The sequence below is a fragment of the Bison bison genome, unplaced genomic scaffold (genome assembly GCF_000754665.1).
Source record: "Bison bison bison isolate TAMUID 2011002044 unplaced genomic scaffold, Bison_UMD1.0 scf7180017864525, whole genome shotgun sequence".
NCBI classification, from domain to species: domain Eukaryota; kingdom Metazoa; phylum Chordata; class Mammalia; order Artiodactyla; family Bovidae; genus Bison; species Bison bison.
Window position 1 is genome coordinate 7,226,665 of NW_011495076.1, and position 16,716 is coordinate 7,243,380.

The following is a 16,716-nucleotide window of genomic DNA, read 5'->3' on the forward strand; positions in this document are numbered from 1 at the left end:
GGAAGTGGCGGTTTTACTTGACAGAAAAGTCCAGCTTTGGGATACAGTAAGCCCCATGCTAGAGGAGTCAGATACGGAGATCCTGAGGATCGGAAAAGAGACTCTAATAATAAACACATTATCCCTTTCCAATTGTTTCTGGCATTTAACCACAGGGATGTGGAACCCTGTGCACAGAGTAATTCTAGCTGGCTGGCTTAGATTCCTAGCGTGAGGGCAGCCCTGAATTGTGATTACAGTGAAGGATTTTCTTTTTAAATCATTCATTTCAAGCCTAGAGAGAAAATGGGGAAATACCAACACTCCTCAAACAAAAGTCAGAGCAAAGATCTCTGGAAAGAGATTTATAAGTCAGTGAGTGTGCTGGGTATGGAACTTGTGATTTAGAGGGCAAGTCTTATTTAGAAATAATTTCTTAAGTTGCTTTGACTGTCTTTTTGGTGTGGTTTTCGGTATTCAATTTGGAAAGATAAAAAAAAATTCCAAGATGCATAAAATTAGCAAAGGTAAGGAACAAAGCAATAGCTTCCCTAAATTTGCCCTTGGTTATAAAATAAAAATAAATACCAAGTAAAGTTTAAAGTACATAGCCTTTTTTCCTAAGCTATTAGATCAGGATTAATGAACTAAATAGACACTTACGTATAATATGTATAGTACAATCCCCTTTTATTAATAAAACCCATGAATCTATGGATTCCACCTCTTGACTTTCCAATATGTTTCTTCTTGTAGCTCAACTTGAACAATTCTGCCCCCTGGGACCTCCAATATATCGACTAACCACTACTTACCCCTTCACTCCCACCTCCCATTTCTATGGCCCATCATTCTAATCACCTCAGTGAAAAATACCCTCAACACTCCCCCTTCCACATGTCCACTCATAACACTATACCTTGGCAGAATCCAATTTGTGGCTTATTCTATGCCTAACCTAAGCTTAATTAGCGCACACTAATAGTACTTTGGCCACCTCATGCAAAGAGTTGACTCATTGGAAAAGACTCTGATGCTTGGAGGGATTGGGGGCAGGAGGAAAAGGGGACAGCAGAGGATGAGATGGCTGGATGGCATCACTGACTCTATGGACGTGAGTTTGAGTGAACTCCGGGAGATGGTGATGGACAGGGAGGCCTCGCATGCTGTGATTCATGGGGTTGCAAAGAGTCAGACACGACTAAGCGACTGAACGGAACTGAACTACAAAAGCATCCTGGGATAGGCAAACTTTCGTTTACCTAATCAGCACACTCCTCTACTTTTCTAGACAATAATTTCATCCATTCTCCTTGTCTCTCAAGCCTCCAATACTTTGATACTTTCACTTTCAGCTCATGGAGAGAGAACTCCCTCACACCCTCGCATCCACCTATCAGTCACCTGCATCTGCCCTCCTAGCCCGGAACTGCCCATGCTCCCACCCAAGGCTAATTTTTATCCTTGAGTCCTAGGTCCTGAGCTCCTTCCCCAACTCAAGGACACTGCTCCTACAGGTGTCCCCACTCTCTACATCATCAGGTTTTCCTCTCTACTGAATGATTTCTCCCAAACAAACATACTTTAAAAGTTCCATTTAAAAAACCAAACAACAGCAAAAACTTCCTATGACCTACTTGTTCTATAGCAACTATCTCACATCTCTGCTCACCAGTATTCCTTATAGCAAAGCTTCTTAAAAGATCTGTCTGTACTCACTGCCTGTCCTTCCTTTTCTCCATCTTACTCTGACTCCAGTCAGCTTTCAACTCCACAAATCCAAGAGAACCACCTGTCAGGTTCATGGAAGTCATTGAAGTCACCTGTCAGGTTCAATGACTTCCATGATGCCAAATCAGGAGATCATTTCTTGGTCCTTATTTTATTTATCACTGGCACCTGACACATGATCAATCCCCTTATGAAAAGCTTTCTTCATTTAGTCTCCTAGGTTCCATTTTTCCTTGATTCTCCTTCAACCTCACTGGCTATTCCTTTTTAATCTACTTAATGACTACTTCTCACTCTCCCCAAATCTAAATGTGTCAATGACCCAAGGATCCATCCTTGGACTTCCCTTTGCTATCTAAACTTTTTACGTAGACATCTCGTCCAGTCTCATGGCTTTGAAAACCACAGATATCTGTGATATGCTGGAGCTAACCTGTACTGGTTCATAAGAACTGACAATATGTATCTTCCCTCAACTACAAGATCAGTGATGTCATGTTGGCAGCTTGAAACTGACCATGGTGGGAGTATTTACCCCATGGAAATCAGCAAATGCTATAATTTAGGGTTTCTCCTCCCCTCTCCATCACTCTGAGTGCTGGTTAAATATTTACAGCACACCAATGAACTACATGTTCTCATTATCAAGTTTAAGTCTCCAGCTTGGATCTCATTCAACTGTCTACTTGATGTCTTGAATATCTAATAGACTTCTCAGACTTAGCATATTTAAAATGGAATGTTTGATTTTTTCTCTCCAAACAGATTCTTCCTGTTGTCTTCCCCACTTCATTAAATGACCCCTTCACTCTGAGGCCAAAATCTTGAGATCAACCTTGAATTTTCTCCTCGCTTCACATCCAATCTGTCAATAAATCTGTATAAAAGAATCAAACCACTTAAATCTCGTACTTGGAATTCTGCAAAAGACTCCTGAATGGCTTTTCTGTTCCCATCTGGCCCACCTACAATCTATCATCCATACAGTGGGCAGACTTAACGTCAATCTAAAACCTCTAATGCTTCTTTATCACTCCAAATAAAGTCCAAAGTCCTCCTTCCCATGCCCTAAAACACAACAGAGGATCTGGTTCTGCTGCTCCCTCTCTGGTTCTCACCTCCAACTCTCTCACTTGCTCATTCTGGCCTCCTTGCTATTCCTGTAAAGTGCCAATCATGTTTGAGAATGCACAGTGATATAGATATATACAAATCAAGTATGAATCTGAGGCAATCAGAGGCTTTCCTGGTAACTTCACATGCCTAGGAAAGTTCCCGAGGGTTCCCTTGAGCTGTCTAAGGGCTGGATCAGCTCCTGGCTGAAAAGATAGCACATGGGTCAGGGGTGCCTAAGACCACACAAGCCCGTCAGGCCTTTAATAACGCATCTCCTCTTTCTGTATAGTCTTCCTAGGCTGTGAAAGTGATGAACTGATTTTTATGAAAGTGATCACCTTAAGAAAAATCTTGTAGATTTCTACAGCTACTTTTTTTCCTCCTTCTTTTTCATCTCTTTCCATAGAGGTTATGGGTTTTTTGAGAATGGCACCATTTACCTCCCAGGATTCCATTCACCTCCATTTCTTTCTCATGGAGGTCTCTGGTTTGTGACACACTTTTTTTTTTTTTTTTTTTTTCGGCCGGCAGGCGGCAGAGGGCGGGCGGCTCCGACAACTCGGGCGCCCCCCGGCAGCAGCCGCCCAGAACCGCCCCGGCTCCGGCTAACAATCAGTGACACACTTTCTACAGACTATGCCACACTGTTGTTTCAGCTTAGTAAGCAGTACCCAACATAACAAGGCCACGGAGACACTCCATCCACTTACTGGAACAATGCCGAAACTCGAAGCGGATGTGTGCACCCCTGAATTTATCCACAGGGATAGGAAGTTTCAGCAGCTCGGACCACCTGGGGCTGTTGTTATGATAAAGCACAAAGGAGTGGTACTCGCTAGCCGGTGGCTCTCCAGAGCCGAAGGATATAAAATCCTGACAAAGGAAACATGCAGGTTAAAGACAGCTTCATTTCAAGATGATTTTGGAAGGAGCAGAACAATTGCTTTGCTGTGTCTGTGTGCTCCCAAAACAGCACTTAATGTGAAATTACTTCCTCAGTCCTCTTCGGGGCTGTTCTGCACCTGCTTCTGCGGGCAGGCTGTGTTTGGTTCATCCTGAGGCTGGTCTCCCAGGCCTAATTGCTCAAAGGTGGACCTTGGTGACACATGCTAGCTGAGCAACTGCGTGCCCAACTTGGAGTCAACTACAAAGCAAAATTCTCAACCAGCCACAGCCAAAAGCCTTCTGTGCCTTCCTATAAAACTCAGTAAGCCCCGGGGCTCCCATGAAATACTTCTTCCACAAAGGAATCTGATATGATCACCCCAATTAGCAATACTCTAATCTCCACGTCCTATTTTGGTCATAATGAAAATATGTAGGATTAAATATGGGCTCAGACACTAAAGAATGCCTGCAATGTGGGAAACCTGGGTTCAATCCCTGGCTAGGGAAGATCTCCTGGAGAAGGAGATGGCCACCCATTCCAGTATTCTTGCCTGGAGAATCCCATGGACAGAAGAGCCTGGAGAGCTACAGTCCATGGGGTCGCAAAGAGTCAGACATGACTGAGCAACTAAAAAAAAAACCCAACTCCACAAAGAAAAAGTATACCTCTCCAAAACTATAACAGATGAAAGGGAAAAAAATGAAATGGGATAAAAATGCCACGTTTAAGGAGTAGCTGCTATGAGGATGTTTTTGACACGATTAATTAAACAAACTGAAAGCTTATTTCCCCTCTTTTCATGATTAAAAACAAACAAACAAACAAACTACACAGGGATGGAGAAGAAAAATAAGATTGAAAATACTGCAAATCTTAAGTTAACTGATCGCACTAAAGATGAACCCAAGGCAAGGATGTGAAATTGTTTTACCAAAAAGAATTCAGCATTAACGTACCTTCAGGGTCTGGCCACTACTCTCTACAATGAACATCGTAACTTCCACGTTTCTGGCCACACTCTTTCCTCCTTTCTCAAATTCTCCCCTTTCTATAGTGATATATAAATCATTCCGCATTTCACCTAGCAGGAGAAGAAAATTGAAACAGCATTATATATATAGTAGGAAGTATAATAGAGTGCTCTATCAAGGAAAAGTTTAGTTCATAAAAAATAGTGTTAGAGCATACAACATACAATATTTATACTTCTATAATAAGATCCTCACCCTTACTGCCAACATCCAAGGAAAGCAAAGGCCAGCCTCTGCTAGCTTGAAATTAGCAATACTGAAAACATACATTTAGGAGGGAAATAAAGGACCTGGGTAGAAAGGTGCTGTTAAGTTTCACCATTTTTCAATATTTCCTTCATTTCATTTATGAGGTGTGATTACAGAATGACAGCTGAGCAGGGGTGGTTCAAAGCAACTAGTCTCAATACTTTATAGTCAAGGCACTTAGAGAAGAAGAAATACTTAAGTGGAAGAAAATGATAGGACTGCAAAGGGTACAATTACAATTTCAATCTTCTAAATTTCATGGACGAAATGATCTCACCCCTGGAAGAATCCAGATTAGTGCTTTACAAACACAGATGTAGAATAATTCAGTCATACAGAGACATTTGGCTTAATATTTCTTGCCACCAAGCTATAAAACAAATGAGAAAGGCCCTGGATTCAAACTGACCTAGTCTATGTACACACATATCATCTATTGTTTTTTCTCCATTGGCTATTTACGAAACTTGAATGCTTTTCATTTTACCGCTTTCTTATTACTGCAAGAAAAAAAAATAGAAATTGTATGCCAACTAGCAAAGAGAGGCAAACATGCTAGACAACCTGCTTTTATTTCTCCTGTAAGAATTAAATTAAGGGTAGGCAATAAGTGGATATGGACATGAGAAGTAAGTCAACAACGTGTGACTAGAAAGTTTTTGAAGGTAAATACTGGCGAGGTCAGCAAGGTTGAATGTACTTTTACTTAACACCGCTTCCAAACATTTGAACACTCAAAAGCAATACTGCTTTGTTCTAATTAAAAAATACAAAAAACAAAAAAAACCTCTCCTTAAGAAAGCAAATCACCAGAAGGAACAATAACCACACAAATGTACCCACATTTGGGAAATTTATCAAACTTCCTGACCGAAATGTATATAAGAAAGTACCCTCGCTTTCAAAACTATGGGGGAATACCAGTGTGCATGGCCACCTTCCTCCACAAAGGGGGACTTTTAATAGAGCATCATTTGCAAATGACTTTGCCTGACCAGGAAACAGATGGGCCACAAAAGGGAGACACTGAATAAGTTCTAAAAAAGATGAAATCTCACGCCCTCTTTAGAAAATGTATGTAAGGAATACATTAATGGAAACAACTGATACAGTGGTTTCTGTCTTATGAATTTCTTAGTTCTCTCACGTAGCTCCTACAACCAACTTGAGAAGGCAATGAACTTGGAACTCCAGGAGAAAAGCAACATATTTCAACACACACATTTGCATGCTCTGAAAGTCTCCTTGTTTAACCATCTCAATTTTTAAAAAAATTAGGAAAATATTACCCCACAAATTTCACAAATTCTCTACAGTTTTATAACCTGATTCATTTAATTACTATATAGTTATCATTAAGTTTCTATATATTTATATATATATATATATTCATATATACACACATACATTCTCAACACTATTTATTTTAACAATTCCAATGCAGAATAAATAAGCTCACAAACTATGTCTTCCAAATTCACCAGTTTCAACTCAAAACAGGCCTGCAGTGCTAATGGTCTGCACATGTGCTATTTCAACAACTGTCTGAGGGGAAATTCTTGACAATACTGTTCCCATGAACAGATTTGCCAGGTAAAAAAACAATACAAAAATCAAGGTACTTTAGAACACACCCCCCCCACACACAACAGTAGGAAAATTCCTTTGCTTCTGGAGTAGGTGACATGTGATGAGTGGTTGAGGTGACACACAGCCTACAAAACACACACTGATTAATGGAAGTGCAGCTACAGGGCTTTTACCTTAGAAATTTCTCATAATGAGTGATCAGCCTGTCCAAACCACATGGGGATTAACTGTCCTGGAAATGAAGAGTAAGTGTTTCTTGGGAGGGGGACTTCCAATATTCATCTATTGGCAGGGCCAGTAATTCTGGCTTAAGCAAAGTGGAGAGAGGAAGGTCTGCAAGACAACCTGTTTCTTGCTGTGTGCAGGCTGGGCCCTGCAGAGGAACAGGGATGGACGGAGAGTAAAATACCACCAGGGCCACGAAATTCTTTCTCCATGTATTCATTTAGCAAATAGACTGTGAGCACCTACTATGTGTCAGATGTTATCTTAAGTCCAGCAGACTCAGCAAAGGACAAAGCAAAAATGCCTTCGCAGCAGAGCTTAGAGTCTAGTAGGAAAAGATTTTGAACAAAGAAGTAAAACACAGAGCACCCTGAATAACGCTAAGAGCTATGGATCAAAGTGAGACAGAGAAGGGGACAGGGTGCTGACTGAGGCAGAGGGGCTGTCCCATGAGAGAAGCCCTCACTAAGAGGATGAGACATCTGTGGAAGCGAGGCTGTCTTTCCAAAGCCTTTGCTTCCCAAATGGACCCCTGCAGCTGGGTTAGCTTATAACTGAGCTGGATTCTTCTCTCTCTTCTGAGTTCAAATAAGCCTAAAGAATGTAGGGTCTCGGGAAGACTGGAATAAGGAGATCTGGATACCAACTTTCCCTGCCACTGTCTCCTGTCTGTGACATTAGTCTAGACAGGGCAAGATAAACCTTGGGCCTCACGTGTCTGTGTCACTCAAGTGGGAGGTGGTAAAGGCAGGCGTAGGGGTGGGAGAGCCAGTAGCAGGGACAAGGCTGCTTTGTTGTTTCCTTTTCTGTAGAATTTCTAGAATACAACACATTCATAAATAAAAACACCTTATACACACATTGTACTTTTCTGTTCTTTAACTGCAACTGTCCCTGAAACCCTCTTTATCTTCCCCCAAACTTCTTTTAAAATTTTTATTTTGCAAAGTTTTTAGACTGAACTAAGATTTCTCTGAAAAGAGAAAACATGACAAGAACATTTCTCCTGGATGACATTCTACATGCGTCCACCCCCCTCAGTAATCCATAGCTTGCTGTGTTCTAATACTGCAAGGTGCCATGTTTTGCCAAAATATGTCGAAGGATAAAGTTGAAACAAGTGTTAATTAAAGTCAATACACTTGAGGTTGACTCTAGAGAAAGCCAACCTAAAGGAAACTAATAAGCCCAAATGATGTTGAGAAAGCAAATCCTGGGTAATTAAGAGAGAAATCATAAGGTGAGTATGAAATGGAGTCATAGCACCAATCATGAAAAGCTACTTGCCTGACAATGTTTATTAACACCTTGCACCTCTTAAATTTATTACTCTGTAAATTTGATGTGCTTGACACTTTCCTCTGTTTCACAGGCCCTGTTTCGCTGGGAAGCCTTCAAAATATCACTGTAGACAAGATAAAGATAAGGCCACAGCAGTAGGAACAAATTCAAAAAGAGTTCAATAACTACAATCAATGGGGTTGATTTGTGGCTTATCCTCAATGGGCAACAGGCTTTTATCAGTTCTGTAAACCTTGATTCTGTCCTATGAATGCCTTGGATAAAGTCACAGAGGACGAGCTCATCACACCAAGTAAAACACTGTCCCCAGCCATAGGGGCTAGTCCAGTGCCTCTTCTGTGCTAGACAATTACTGTCACTTTTGAAGCTGGAAAATAAAAGCTTCCATACTTCTTAAAAACAAAAGACTATATGTAAATGACTATAGGATTTTTGTGAACTTAGATTATGATGATGGTGCTTAGTAGTAGATAGTTACACAGTAGTCAGGTACTTTGCCAAGTGCTGTAAGTAGAATATCTCATTAAATCCTCACATAAACCTTATAACAAGGTCCTATTATTTCCATTTTACAGATAAGGAAACTGAAGTACAGAGATTAAGAAAGGCATTAAGAAACATGTCCAATGTATTACCAGTATCTCTGTTTACCCATGAAAATGTAATTCAACAGGTAAGAACATTCATCAAATAAACTAGCGCAATTCAGCCTTTGCCTCCAAAACACCAATGCCCTAAACAAGGGAGATATTAGTCCCACCCTAATTGGCCAGACCTGTTGTTAAGCAATGATTTCATTTCTAGGAACGAGACAGAACATGTATGCTTCAGACCATAAACAATACAGAGAAGGCACTCATCAGTGGAGAGATGAGGGTGACAAGAAGTTAACTGAGCTTTGAAATGTTGAGGTTACAAGCAGAAAAACTCAACCCAGTGGATAGAAGGTAAAAGGAAACTAGTTCAACATGAAAGAAGTCATTTTGAGAGATGACATGAGATGTGATGATGTGATCTTGGCCATTTAAGTACTCAAGTACAGCCAGGAAACCATCCCCCGGGACTCGAGGAAGAAATTCATGCACTGGACATGTAGCTGAGCTGGATGGCCCTTTGTGTGTGTAGCAGGCACTTCCTTACCTCCCCAAAGATGTCCAGGTCCTAATCCCATGAACCTGTGAATAGGTTACCTTACATGACAAAAGGGGTTTTACAGACATGATTAAGTTGAGACTCTTATGATGGGAAAATTTTCTTTGATTATGAGAATGGGCTCAATTTAATTTCAAAGATCCTTATAAGAGGGAGGCAAAAAGTCAGAGTCAGAGAAGGAGATACGATGAGAGAATCAGAGGTTGAATGATGTGGGGCCATGAGCCAAGGAGTACAGGCCACCTCCAGGAGCTAGAAACGGCAAGGAAATGGATTCTCCTTCAGAATCATCAGAAGAAATACAGCCCTGCTAATACTGGGATATTAGCCCAGAGAGACCCGTGCAAATTTCTCACGCCCAGAACTGTAGTCCATTTGCATTGTTTTAAGCCGCTCCATTTGTGCTGATCTGTTACAGCAGTCATAGGAAATGAATACAATATGCCATGCACACTTAAACTTCCGTCACCTCAGGACATCTTCAAGGAGGGGACAGAGCAAGGGGCAAGGGCAAGCTTCCCAGGTAATTGAAATCAAAGCAAACCACATACATGGAAAATTTATGCATGAGATGAAAAATTAACTTTGGATTTCTCTCATGCAGTATGCTTGAGTAAAACATAGCTGGTGTTCTTGTTTCTGTTTTATTTTAAAAGAGTACTCTGAGGTGTTGAAATTTTGAGGGGGTAGATTTTTAATTTTTTTTAATTTAAATTTATTTATTTTAATTGGAGGCTAATTATTTTACAATATTGGAGGAAATTAATTTTTTTTTATGACTATCAAACAAACACTGGCAAATGAGCAACAGCAGTCATGAGGGGCTTTCCAGGCAGCAGTGCAGAGAAAAAGGAGCAGGAACAGGGTGCCCTTTACACTCTAGGACAACACATGCATCTCTGATAGTAGCAGTTGGGGAAAGTCCTACACCCACAGGCAGTGAGGCATGTCAGCTTCCTAATCTGGGGGCACCAGCCTCTCCCCCAGTGTGAACTTGGGCGGGGATCCACCCTTAGGGTGACACTATAGACTCTTAGCCTCTCTCTCTCCTTGGTCACTGTGGCATTCATTGGTTAAGAGACCACCGTCCCCTTGGTAAGGGCATGATCAGGGGGTTCAGATTTAAACAGGCCAGTTGCAACTGTGTGATGCAGAGGTCCATGACTTTGCCTGGGAGGTGGTGAATTTTAGTTAGATTTAGGATATATTTTTTAGAGAAGACCAAGTCAAGTAGGTTCCCACCTCTTTCTCTAAAAGAATGATTATTTGAGGCAATTCCATCTGGTGATGTACATATCTCTTCCAGTAAGTGGTAAATAATACTAATAATATATATATATATATATTTAAAAGAATAAAACTATATATCTTTTTAAATGGGAGGCAAACATACCTACAACATTTTTCATTCCCAAGTCTTATAAATCATTATCTAGTCAACTTTGACCAAATAGAAGTTTGACTTACCTGAACTATTGCCTAAAAACAAAAAGGAGGCTTACTCTTGAAGACACTTGGAAAATAAACGTAAATCTTGAAGTCACTATCACAGCTACTATTGCTGGCAACCATTTGAAACATAGGCTCTATTAATAATTTTTAGCAAGGTCTTTTAGTCTCCAAATCTCAACCCTTCATGGCCCCATCATTCTACGACTTCCCCATAATTCCTTGTAGGATTAAGAACTTTAAAGATGTACTAAAATTGAATGCACTGGAAGGTATTAATTAGAGTGGCTCAGTGGTAAAGAATCCACCTAGCAATGCAAGAGACACAGGAGATGTGGGTTTGATCCCTAGGTCAGGAAGATCCCCTGGAGGAGGAAATGGCAACCCACTCCAGTATTCTTGCCTGGAGAATCTCATGGACAGAAGAGCCAGGTGGGCTACAGTCCATGGGGTCGCAAAGAGTTGGATGCAACTGAGCCACTGAGCACACACACACAACAAACAGGGATAGTTTTACTGGTTGATATGTGAGAATCCATGGACAGAGGAGCCTGGTGGGCTACAGTCCATGGGGTCGCAAAGAGTCAGACATGACTAAGTGACTAAAACACACACACACACACACACACACACACACACACACACACACGAGAATGAGTCTCCAGGAGAGTGCGTACAGGTAGGGAAGATAAAGTATGGAGACCAGGATGACTCCATAAACTCAGAATAAGAGTGGACCCTTACGGTGGGAGGAGGGCATGGCCTCATCGCCCATGACATGCCTGACACATCAGCCGACTTTGTTGCAAAACGTCTGGCGGGTGGAAAATTACTCCTTCCTGATATTCAGCAAAGGTTCAAGCTCTGCTTGTACAGTCTGTTAAGACATTTAGAGCTTGGCTATTCAATCCTGTAACCACTGCTACACGTGGCAACTGAGTCCTTGAAATGGGACTTGGCTGAAAAGAGATGTGCTGTAAAGTATAACAGTTACCAGCCTTCAAAGACTTAAGGTGAAATAGTGTAAAACAACTCATTACAAAATTTTTATATGGACTATGTATTAAAAGGATATTTTGGATGCATTGGGTTAAATAAAATATACTGTTAAAATTAATTTCATCTCTTTCTTCCTACCTTTTTTCCAAGTGGTTACTGGAAAAGTTAAAGGTACATTTGTGGCTTGTATTGTATTTCTACTGGAGAGCACTGATTGAAACATTTTCAGCGCCCTCCCTCTCATAAGCTCAGAGACCAGACCATGGAACTTTCTGCAGGGTTATTTGGTTTGTAGGTGGCAGTAATGGAGCTTCACAGACGGAAAATTTTCTTCTTTGGAAATTCGGTAAGGCTAAGAAATAAAGTGCTGAATGACCGACCCTTAGTAACAGAGGACTTCGTGACAAGGCAGAAACAGAGGGGCAGGTTGCCTCTTTATACCAGATGACATTCCAGAGATCAACCCGTGTAAAAGACAGACCAAGAGATGAATCTCTATTTCCATGTTTTTCCCATTCCAAAAAGAGTTTGGCATTGATGACATTCTGTGACCCTCAAGAAAAGTTGTGTGTATGTTCCCATTAGTGTCCGGACCACAGATAATTCATTCTGCAGAAAGGCAGTGACTAAGTTAATGAAGGTCCTGTAGGTATAAACACATGCCTCACCCATCCTGACCTCTATCAGAACACAAAATTAACCCTGGAGGACAAGTCTAGAGAAAAAAAAAAAAACCATCACATTAGCAGACTGTCAGTACAACACTGGGATCAGAAATGCTGTTCATATACGTTTTTCTCATTGAAAACTCAGCTCAAATTTTCATCAAAGCCACGAGTGAGAGAATGAAAATTAATTGGCAAGTCATAATTCTGAAAATAAAGAAAAACAAAACGACTGTTATGTTTGCCAATGTAAAACATTCCATTGAGTTGTAAAGTTGCTTTCTTTTCAGCTGTTTAAGTTTATACACACATCTCTTTCTTCATCCAATTTGTAAGACTCAGAAGCCAAAGAAGAAGAAAAAAATGGAAGAAAAAGAAAGTGCTTTAAAAAAAATCTCTTGCAGTCTCAGGCACTACAGACATGTGTCTGGGAAGATTGAGTCCCTGGTCAGCACAACCCTGCCATTATCATGTGGTGCAGGGAAGGGACAGAAGCAAGCCTGATTCCACAGTAAGTTCATTTCCATCATTAAAGCCAGACAAGAGCTGCGTGAGCACAGCACATCCCAGACAATTATTCAGCCAGTGAAGTGTCATGTTGCTTGATATTTTTTCCATTTCTCAATGATACTGCTCGGAGACCAAGCTGAGGAATTCTTCCAGCAGCTGGCTGCATTCTGTTCTAAAATATGTTTTTTATATTAGATTTACCCATCAATTTGCTTCCCAGTGGGATGAAATTTTTTTCTTTTCTGCTGAAGAGGAAATACTAGCTATTTATAGCAACTGAAGGAAATAATGAATGGTTCCAAGAGCCAATGGATAACATGCCATCAAGTAAACAGTGCTATAAACAGTCATTTTTGACAATAGTAACAGGAGATGCTCAGGCAGAGTGGGTCTTTAAGCTGGGTCAGGTCATCTCAGGAAACTTCCCAGGCCATTCTCTTAGACCTCCCTGCGTGAGTGACTTCCATCAGGAGATCAAATGTCATATCGATCAACGCCGGTCAGTTTCTGCAACATGTTAGGTCTTTATGGATAACAAGCCCACCACTAAGTCTTACAGCTGTAACAGGGGCCTCGTCTGAAGCAATATTCATGGTTCGCTTTTTACACATGGGATTTAAACAGCGACTTAAAGGATCTTGTTTCTAAAAATACTGTCAACAATTTGAGACTGTTTGGTTTTTCTATTTTTTTGCTCGGTTGTGTAGGGTAGGATGCAGATCCCTACGAAAGACTATTACTTGGCATTTACTTTGATAGTGTGAATCTCCTTAATCTCTACCATTTTCACTCAGAAACACTTTTTGGGATTTTCCTTTGGAGTCTCCTTTGGTTGCTAATATAGATCTGATGTACATATACAAATAGGACTAAAAATACATATGGTATTTGCATATGGCTGCTTAGTACATACATATATACCTCTGGTGGAAAATCCTCCAAGAAAGGCTAACCATTGCTTAATAAATGTTCTTATCAAAACTTGTAAGGATTTCCCCTAAGTGACTCCAATAAAACTTCCCACCAAAGGGTAAAATATTTTCTAAATTCAACTTCAGTTTTCCTTCTTATTATGGTCATAATGAAAAGCAGGCATGGCCCCTACAAGTTATCCATCCTGATGTGAAAAAAATGTAAAGATTAAAAAAAAAAAGAATTAAGTATTTCAATTTATTCTTCAGCACAGCCCATTTGAACTCTTTGAAGCTGACAGTTTGAAAACTTTCTCAAGTGCCAAAAGGAGACAAAATAGCCATATTTCATCATGTGGTTCATTCTGAGTCACTTACCAGGCATAATAATATTAGAAAAACCCAACTTCCTGGTGATGGATACTCCATGAGAAAATACTGATGAGTATTCCCTTCTGATTTGTTCAATGTCTCCATGTAAGAGTTGTAAAGAAACAGCTAAACCTAAATTAAATGAGACCAGAATTAAAAACAGAAGGATAGAAATAGCATGAACAGAAACTGAAATTGTTTCAACAAGTCCAAATCTATGGTATCATTGTTTTAAACTAAAGATTAACATTCAGACAAAATTAACAGAGTCTATAAGACAAATATCTAGAGAACACTTTTCCAACTTGACCACCTTAGTTTATCCACTTATAAAGAAGGTCCCTAGAAGCTGGAAAAAACTTGAACAGAACACTAAGAAGAGGAAGTTTGGTTGCTAGTCCCAACACCCACTTCTCCATTCCCTGCCTGACAGAAACACCCCTGCACCAAACTCATCCTTGCAAATGGCAGGGGCATTTCAGCCCTGGAAGACACTGAACTTAAAATGGGAGTTCTAATTTCTTAAAAACTCTATAAAGTCTGTAAATAATTACTTATCAAATATCATAAAGATGAGCACAAATCTAAAGACATTAAAATTCAAGGATTTTAAGGATATCCATAGAGCTGTTTCTTTTTTAAGTAAGAAAGGTCATTAAAATGAAACCAACATTGTATTCTTAATATTATATATGGTACAAACTAATAATCACATTATTTTCCACCAAGCATATATAACAAAATGCAGGCCATTTAGATAAACAAAAGGAAATTTAGTCAGTAAAACGGTAAAAATTATTTTTTTTGTTACCCCAATTATAGTGACATGACCACAGTAGAATATATTCAAGACACTGAATGACACATTTTTCATACCTCATTTTTCCAAACCTCAGGCAAGAGCTAGAGAAAAAAAAATTAATGTCTTATCTTTTTTAATGTTTCCCTATTTTCAACATGCTGCTTCTCTTTTAGTTCCCTATTCCTTCTTCCATCTATTATTTTAAAACAAAGAAAAAAAAGTCCATCACTTACATTAGTGATAGAAAATGAAACCAGTCAAAGGTGACTTATATTTAAAAAAAAACTTTCAAGCATCATTAACCTGAACTCAAAATGAATGTGGATGATGGAATCAAGAGGATGATCAAACCGTACTCTAAAAATCCTCCATCTACATTCTGATCACCTTTTTCACTCAATAACACCCTTACTATTGTGCCACTTGTCATTCCCAGTTTCTAACACACAGCACTACAAAGCTAATTGCCAACATACACCATAAGCCTGGCAACAATCAGGCTGGGATGAAACAAATGTAAGATATTTGCCATGCATCTAGATTAGGATCTTCCTTTCACTCCCCTTCAGCAATAAGAAGCAACAACAAAAGCAGTGCTCTGTTGGAAAAGCATTATGCTCAGAGAGAAGATGAAGCCTTTCCTGGGGTGCAAACCAAACCAGGATGAGGCATACCGAAGGGGCAGTGATGTAAGCAAAGAAGTCCAGGATGTGGCTGCATCACCGTGTCCTCTGGTGTGTGGATCTAATAGAATGTTGGTGTTGGAAAGTTGCTTTGAGAATTAGATTAAATCTGGCAGGCACTCAGGAACTTTAATTAAATCTTCATCTTATTTTTACCTAACTATCTTTTAGCTCACTCCCCACCCTCACCCCACATGAGTTGGGTGACTGAGGCGATAAAATGGAGGCACATCAGCCCTCTGAAAGCCACATGGACTGAAGCAGGGGAGAATGAGCAGTCTGGATGGTTTAATGGTGACAACTTTGATGTGGTACTGTTGGCTCCTTTTAAAACCCAGAGGCAGGCGAACGAAGATAAACTAACACATGTTATAATCCATCTGTCTCAGCAGCTATTTCTTCTTGACTCATGCTCTCCACTACCCCCACCTCATTACTGGTGTCTCTGTTCTCCTCCTACTTCTGTCCTTTTGCCTTCAAAACATTCACCCACACTGTCACCATCATCACGAACATCATCAGGGTCTGGTATTTGTACAATAGCAGTGTGTGCCAGATAGGGTATGTAATAACAGTCCCTCCTGTTGGGTAGAACACTGTTGCAGTCCTGGGGTACTATCAGCAATGCTTTCAAATAGAGAATTACATGCACTAAATCCCTGAGGTCCTGTGATGTTTCGCAAGAGCAGTTCATTTTATTAGAAATTCTCATCAAAGGACCTGATCAGATATACTAGCAACCTTATATGGTATGTATAAAGTAAGAAGAGAAAAGAACTAAACAATAATGAAAAAAAAACAAAAACAAAAAAACAGATCCTGCTATTCAGGATAGAGGTTGGAGGAAGGGAAAGTGACCAGGATTCTTGTTTGGCTCTACTGGAGCCAGAATTCATTTAACCATCAGTAAATTTATACATATATATATAGTTCCCAGGTGGCTCAGTGGTAAAGAATCTGCCTGCAATGCAGGAGCCACAGGAGATGCAGGTTCTATCCCTGGGCTGGGAAGATCCTCTGGAGGAGGACATGGCAACCCACTCCACTATCCCTGCCTGGAG

At 40.2% G+C, this 16,716-nt stretch overlaps 1 protein-coding gene across 1 annotated transcript in view; it reads right to left on the minus strand.

Moving 5' to 3' along the window:
• DOCK4 (dedicator of cytokinesis 4) overlaps positions 1–16,716 on the minus strand; it is a 477,425-nt gene that overhangs the window by 180,403 nt on the left and 280,306 nt on the right. Inside the window, exons 13-15 of the mRNA XM_010831178.1 lie at positions 14,177–14,302; positions 4,672–4,796; positions 3,537–3,699 (exon numbers count right to left, since the gene is read on the minus strand). Of these exons, the coding sequence (XP_010829480.1) occupies positions 3,537–3,699; positions 4,672–4,796; positions 14,177–14,302 (414 nt within the window). The remainder of the gene's footprint in view (positions 1–3,536; positions 3,700–4,671; positions 4,797–14,176; positions 14,303–16,716) is intronic.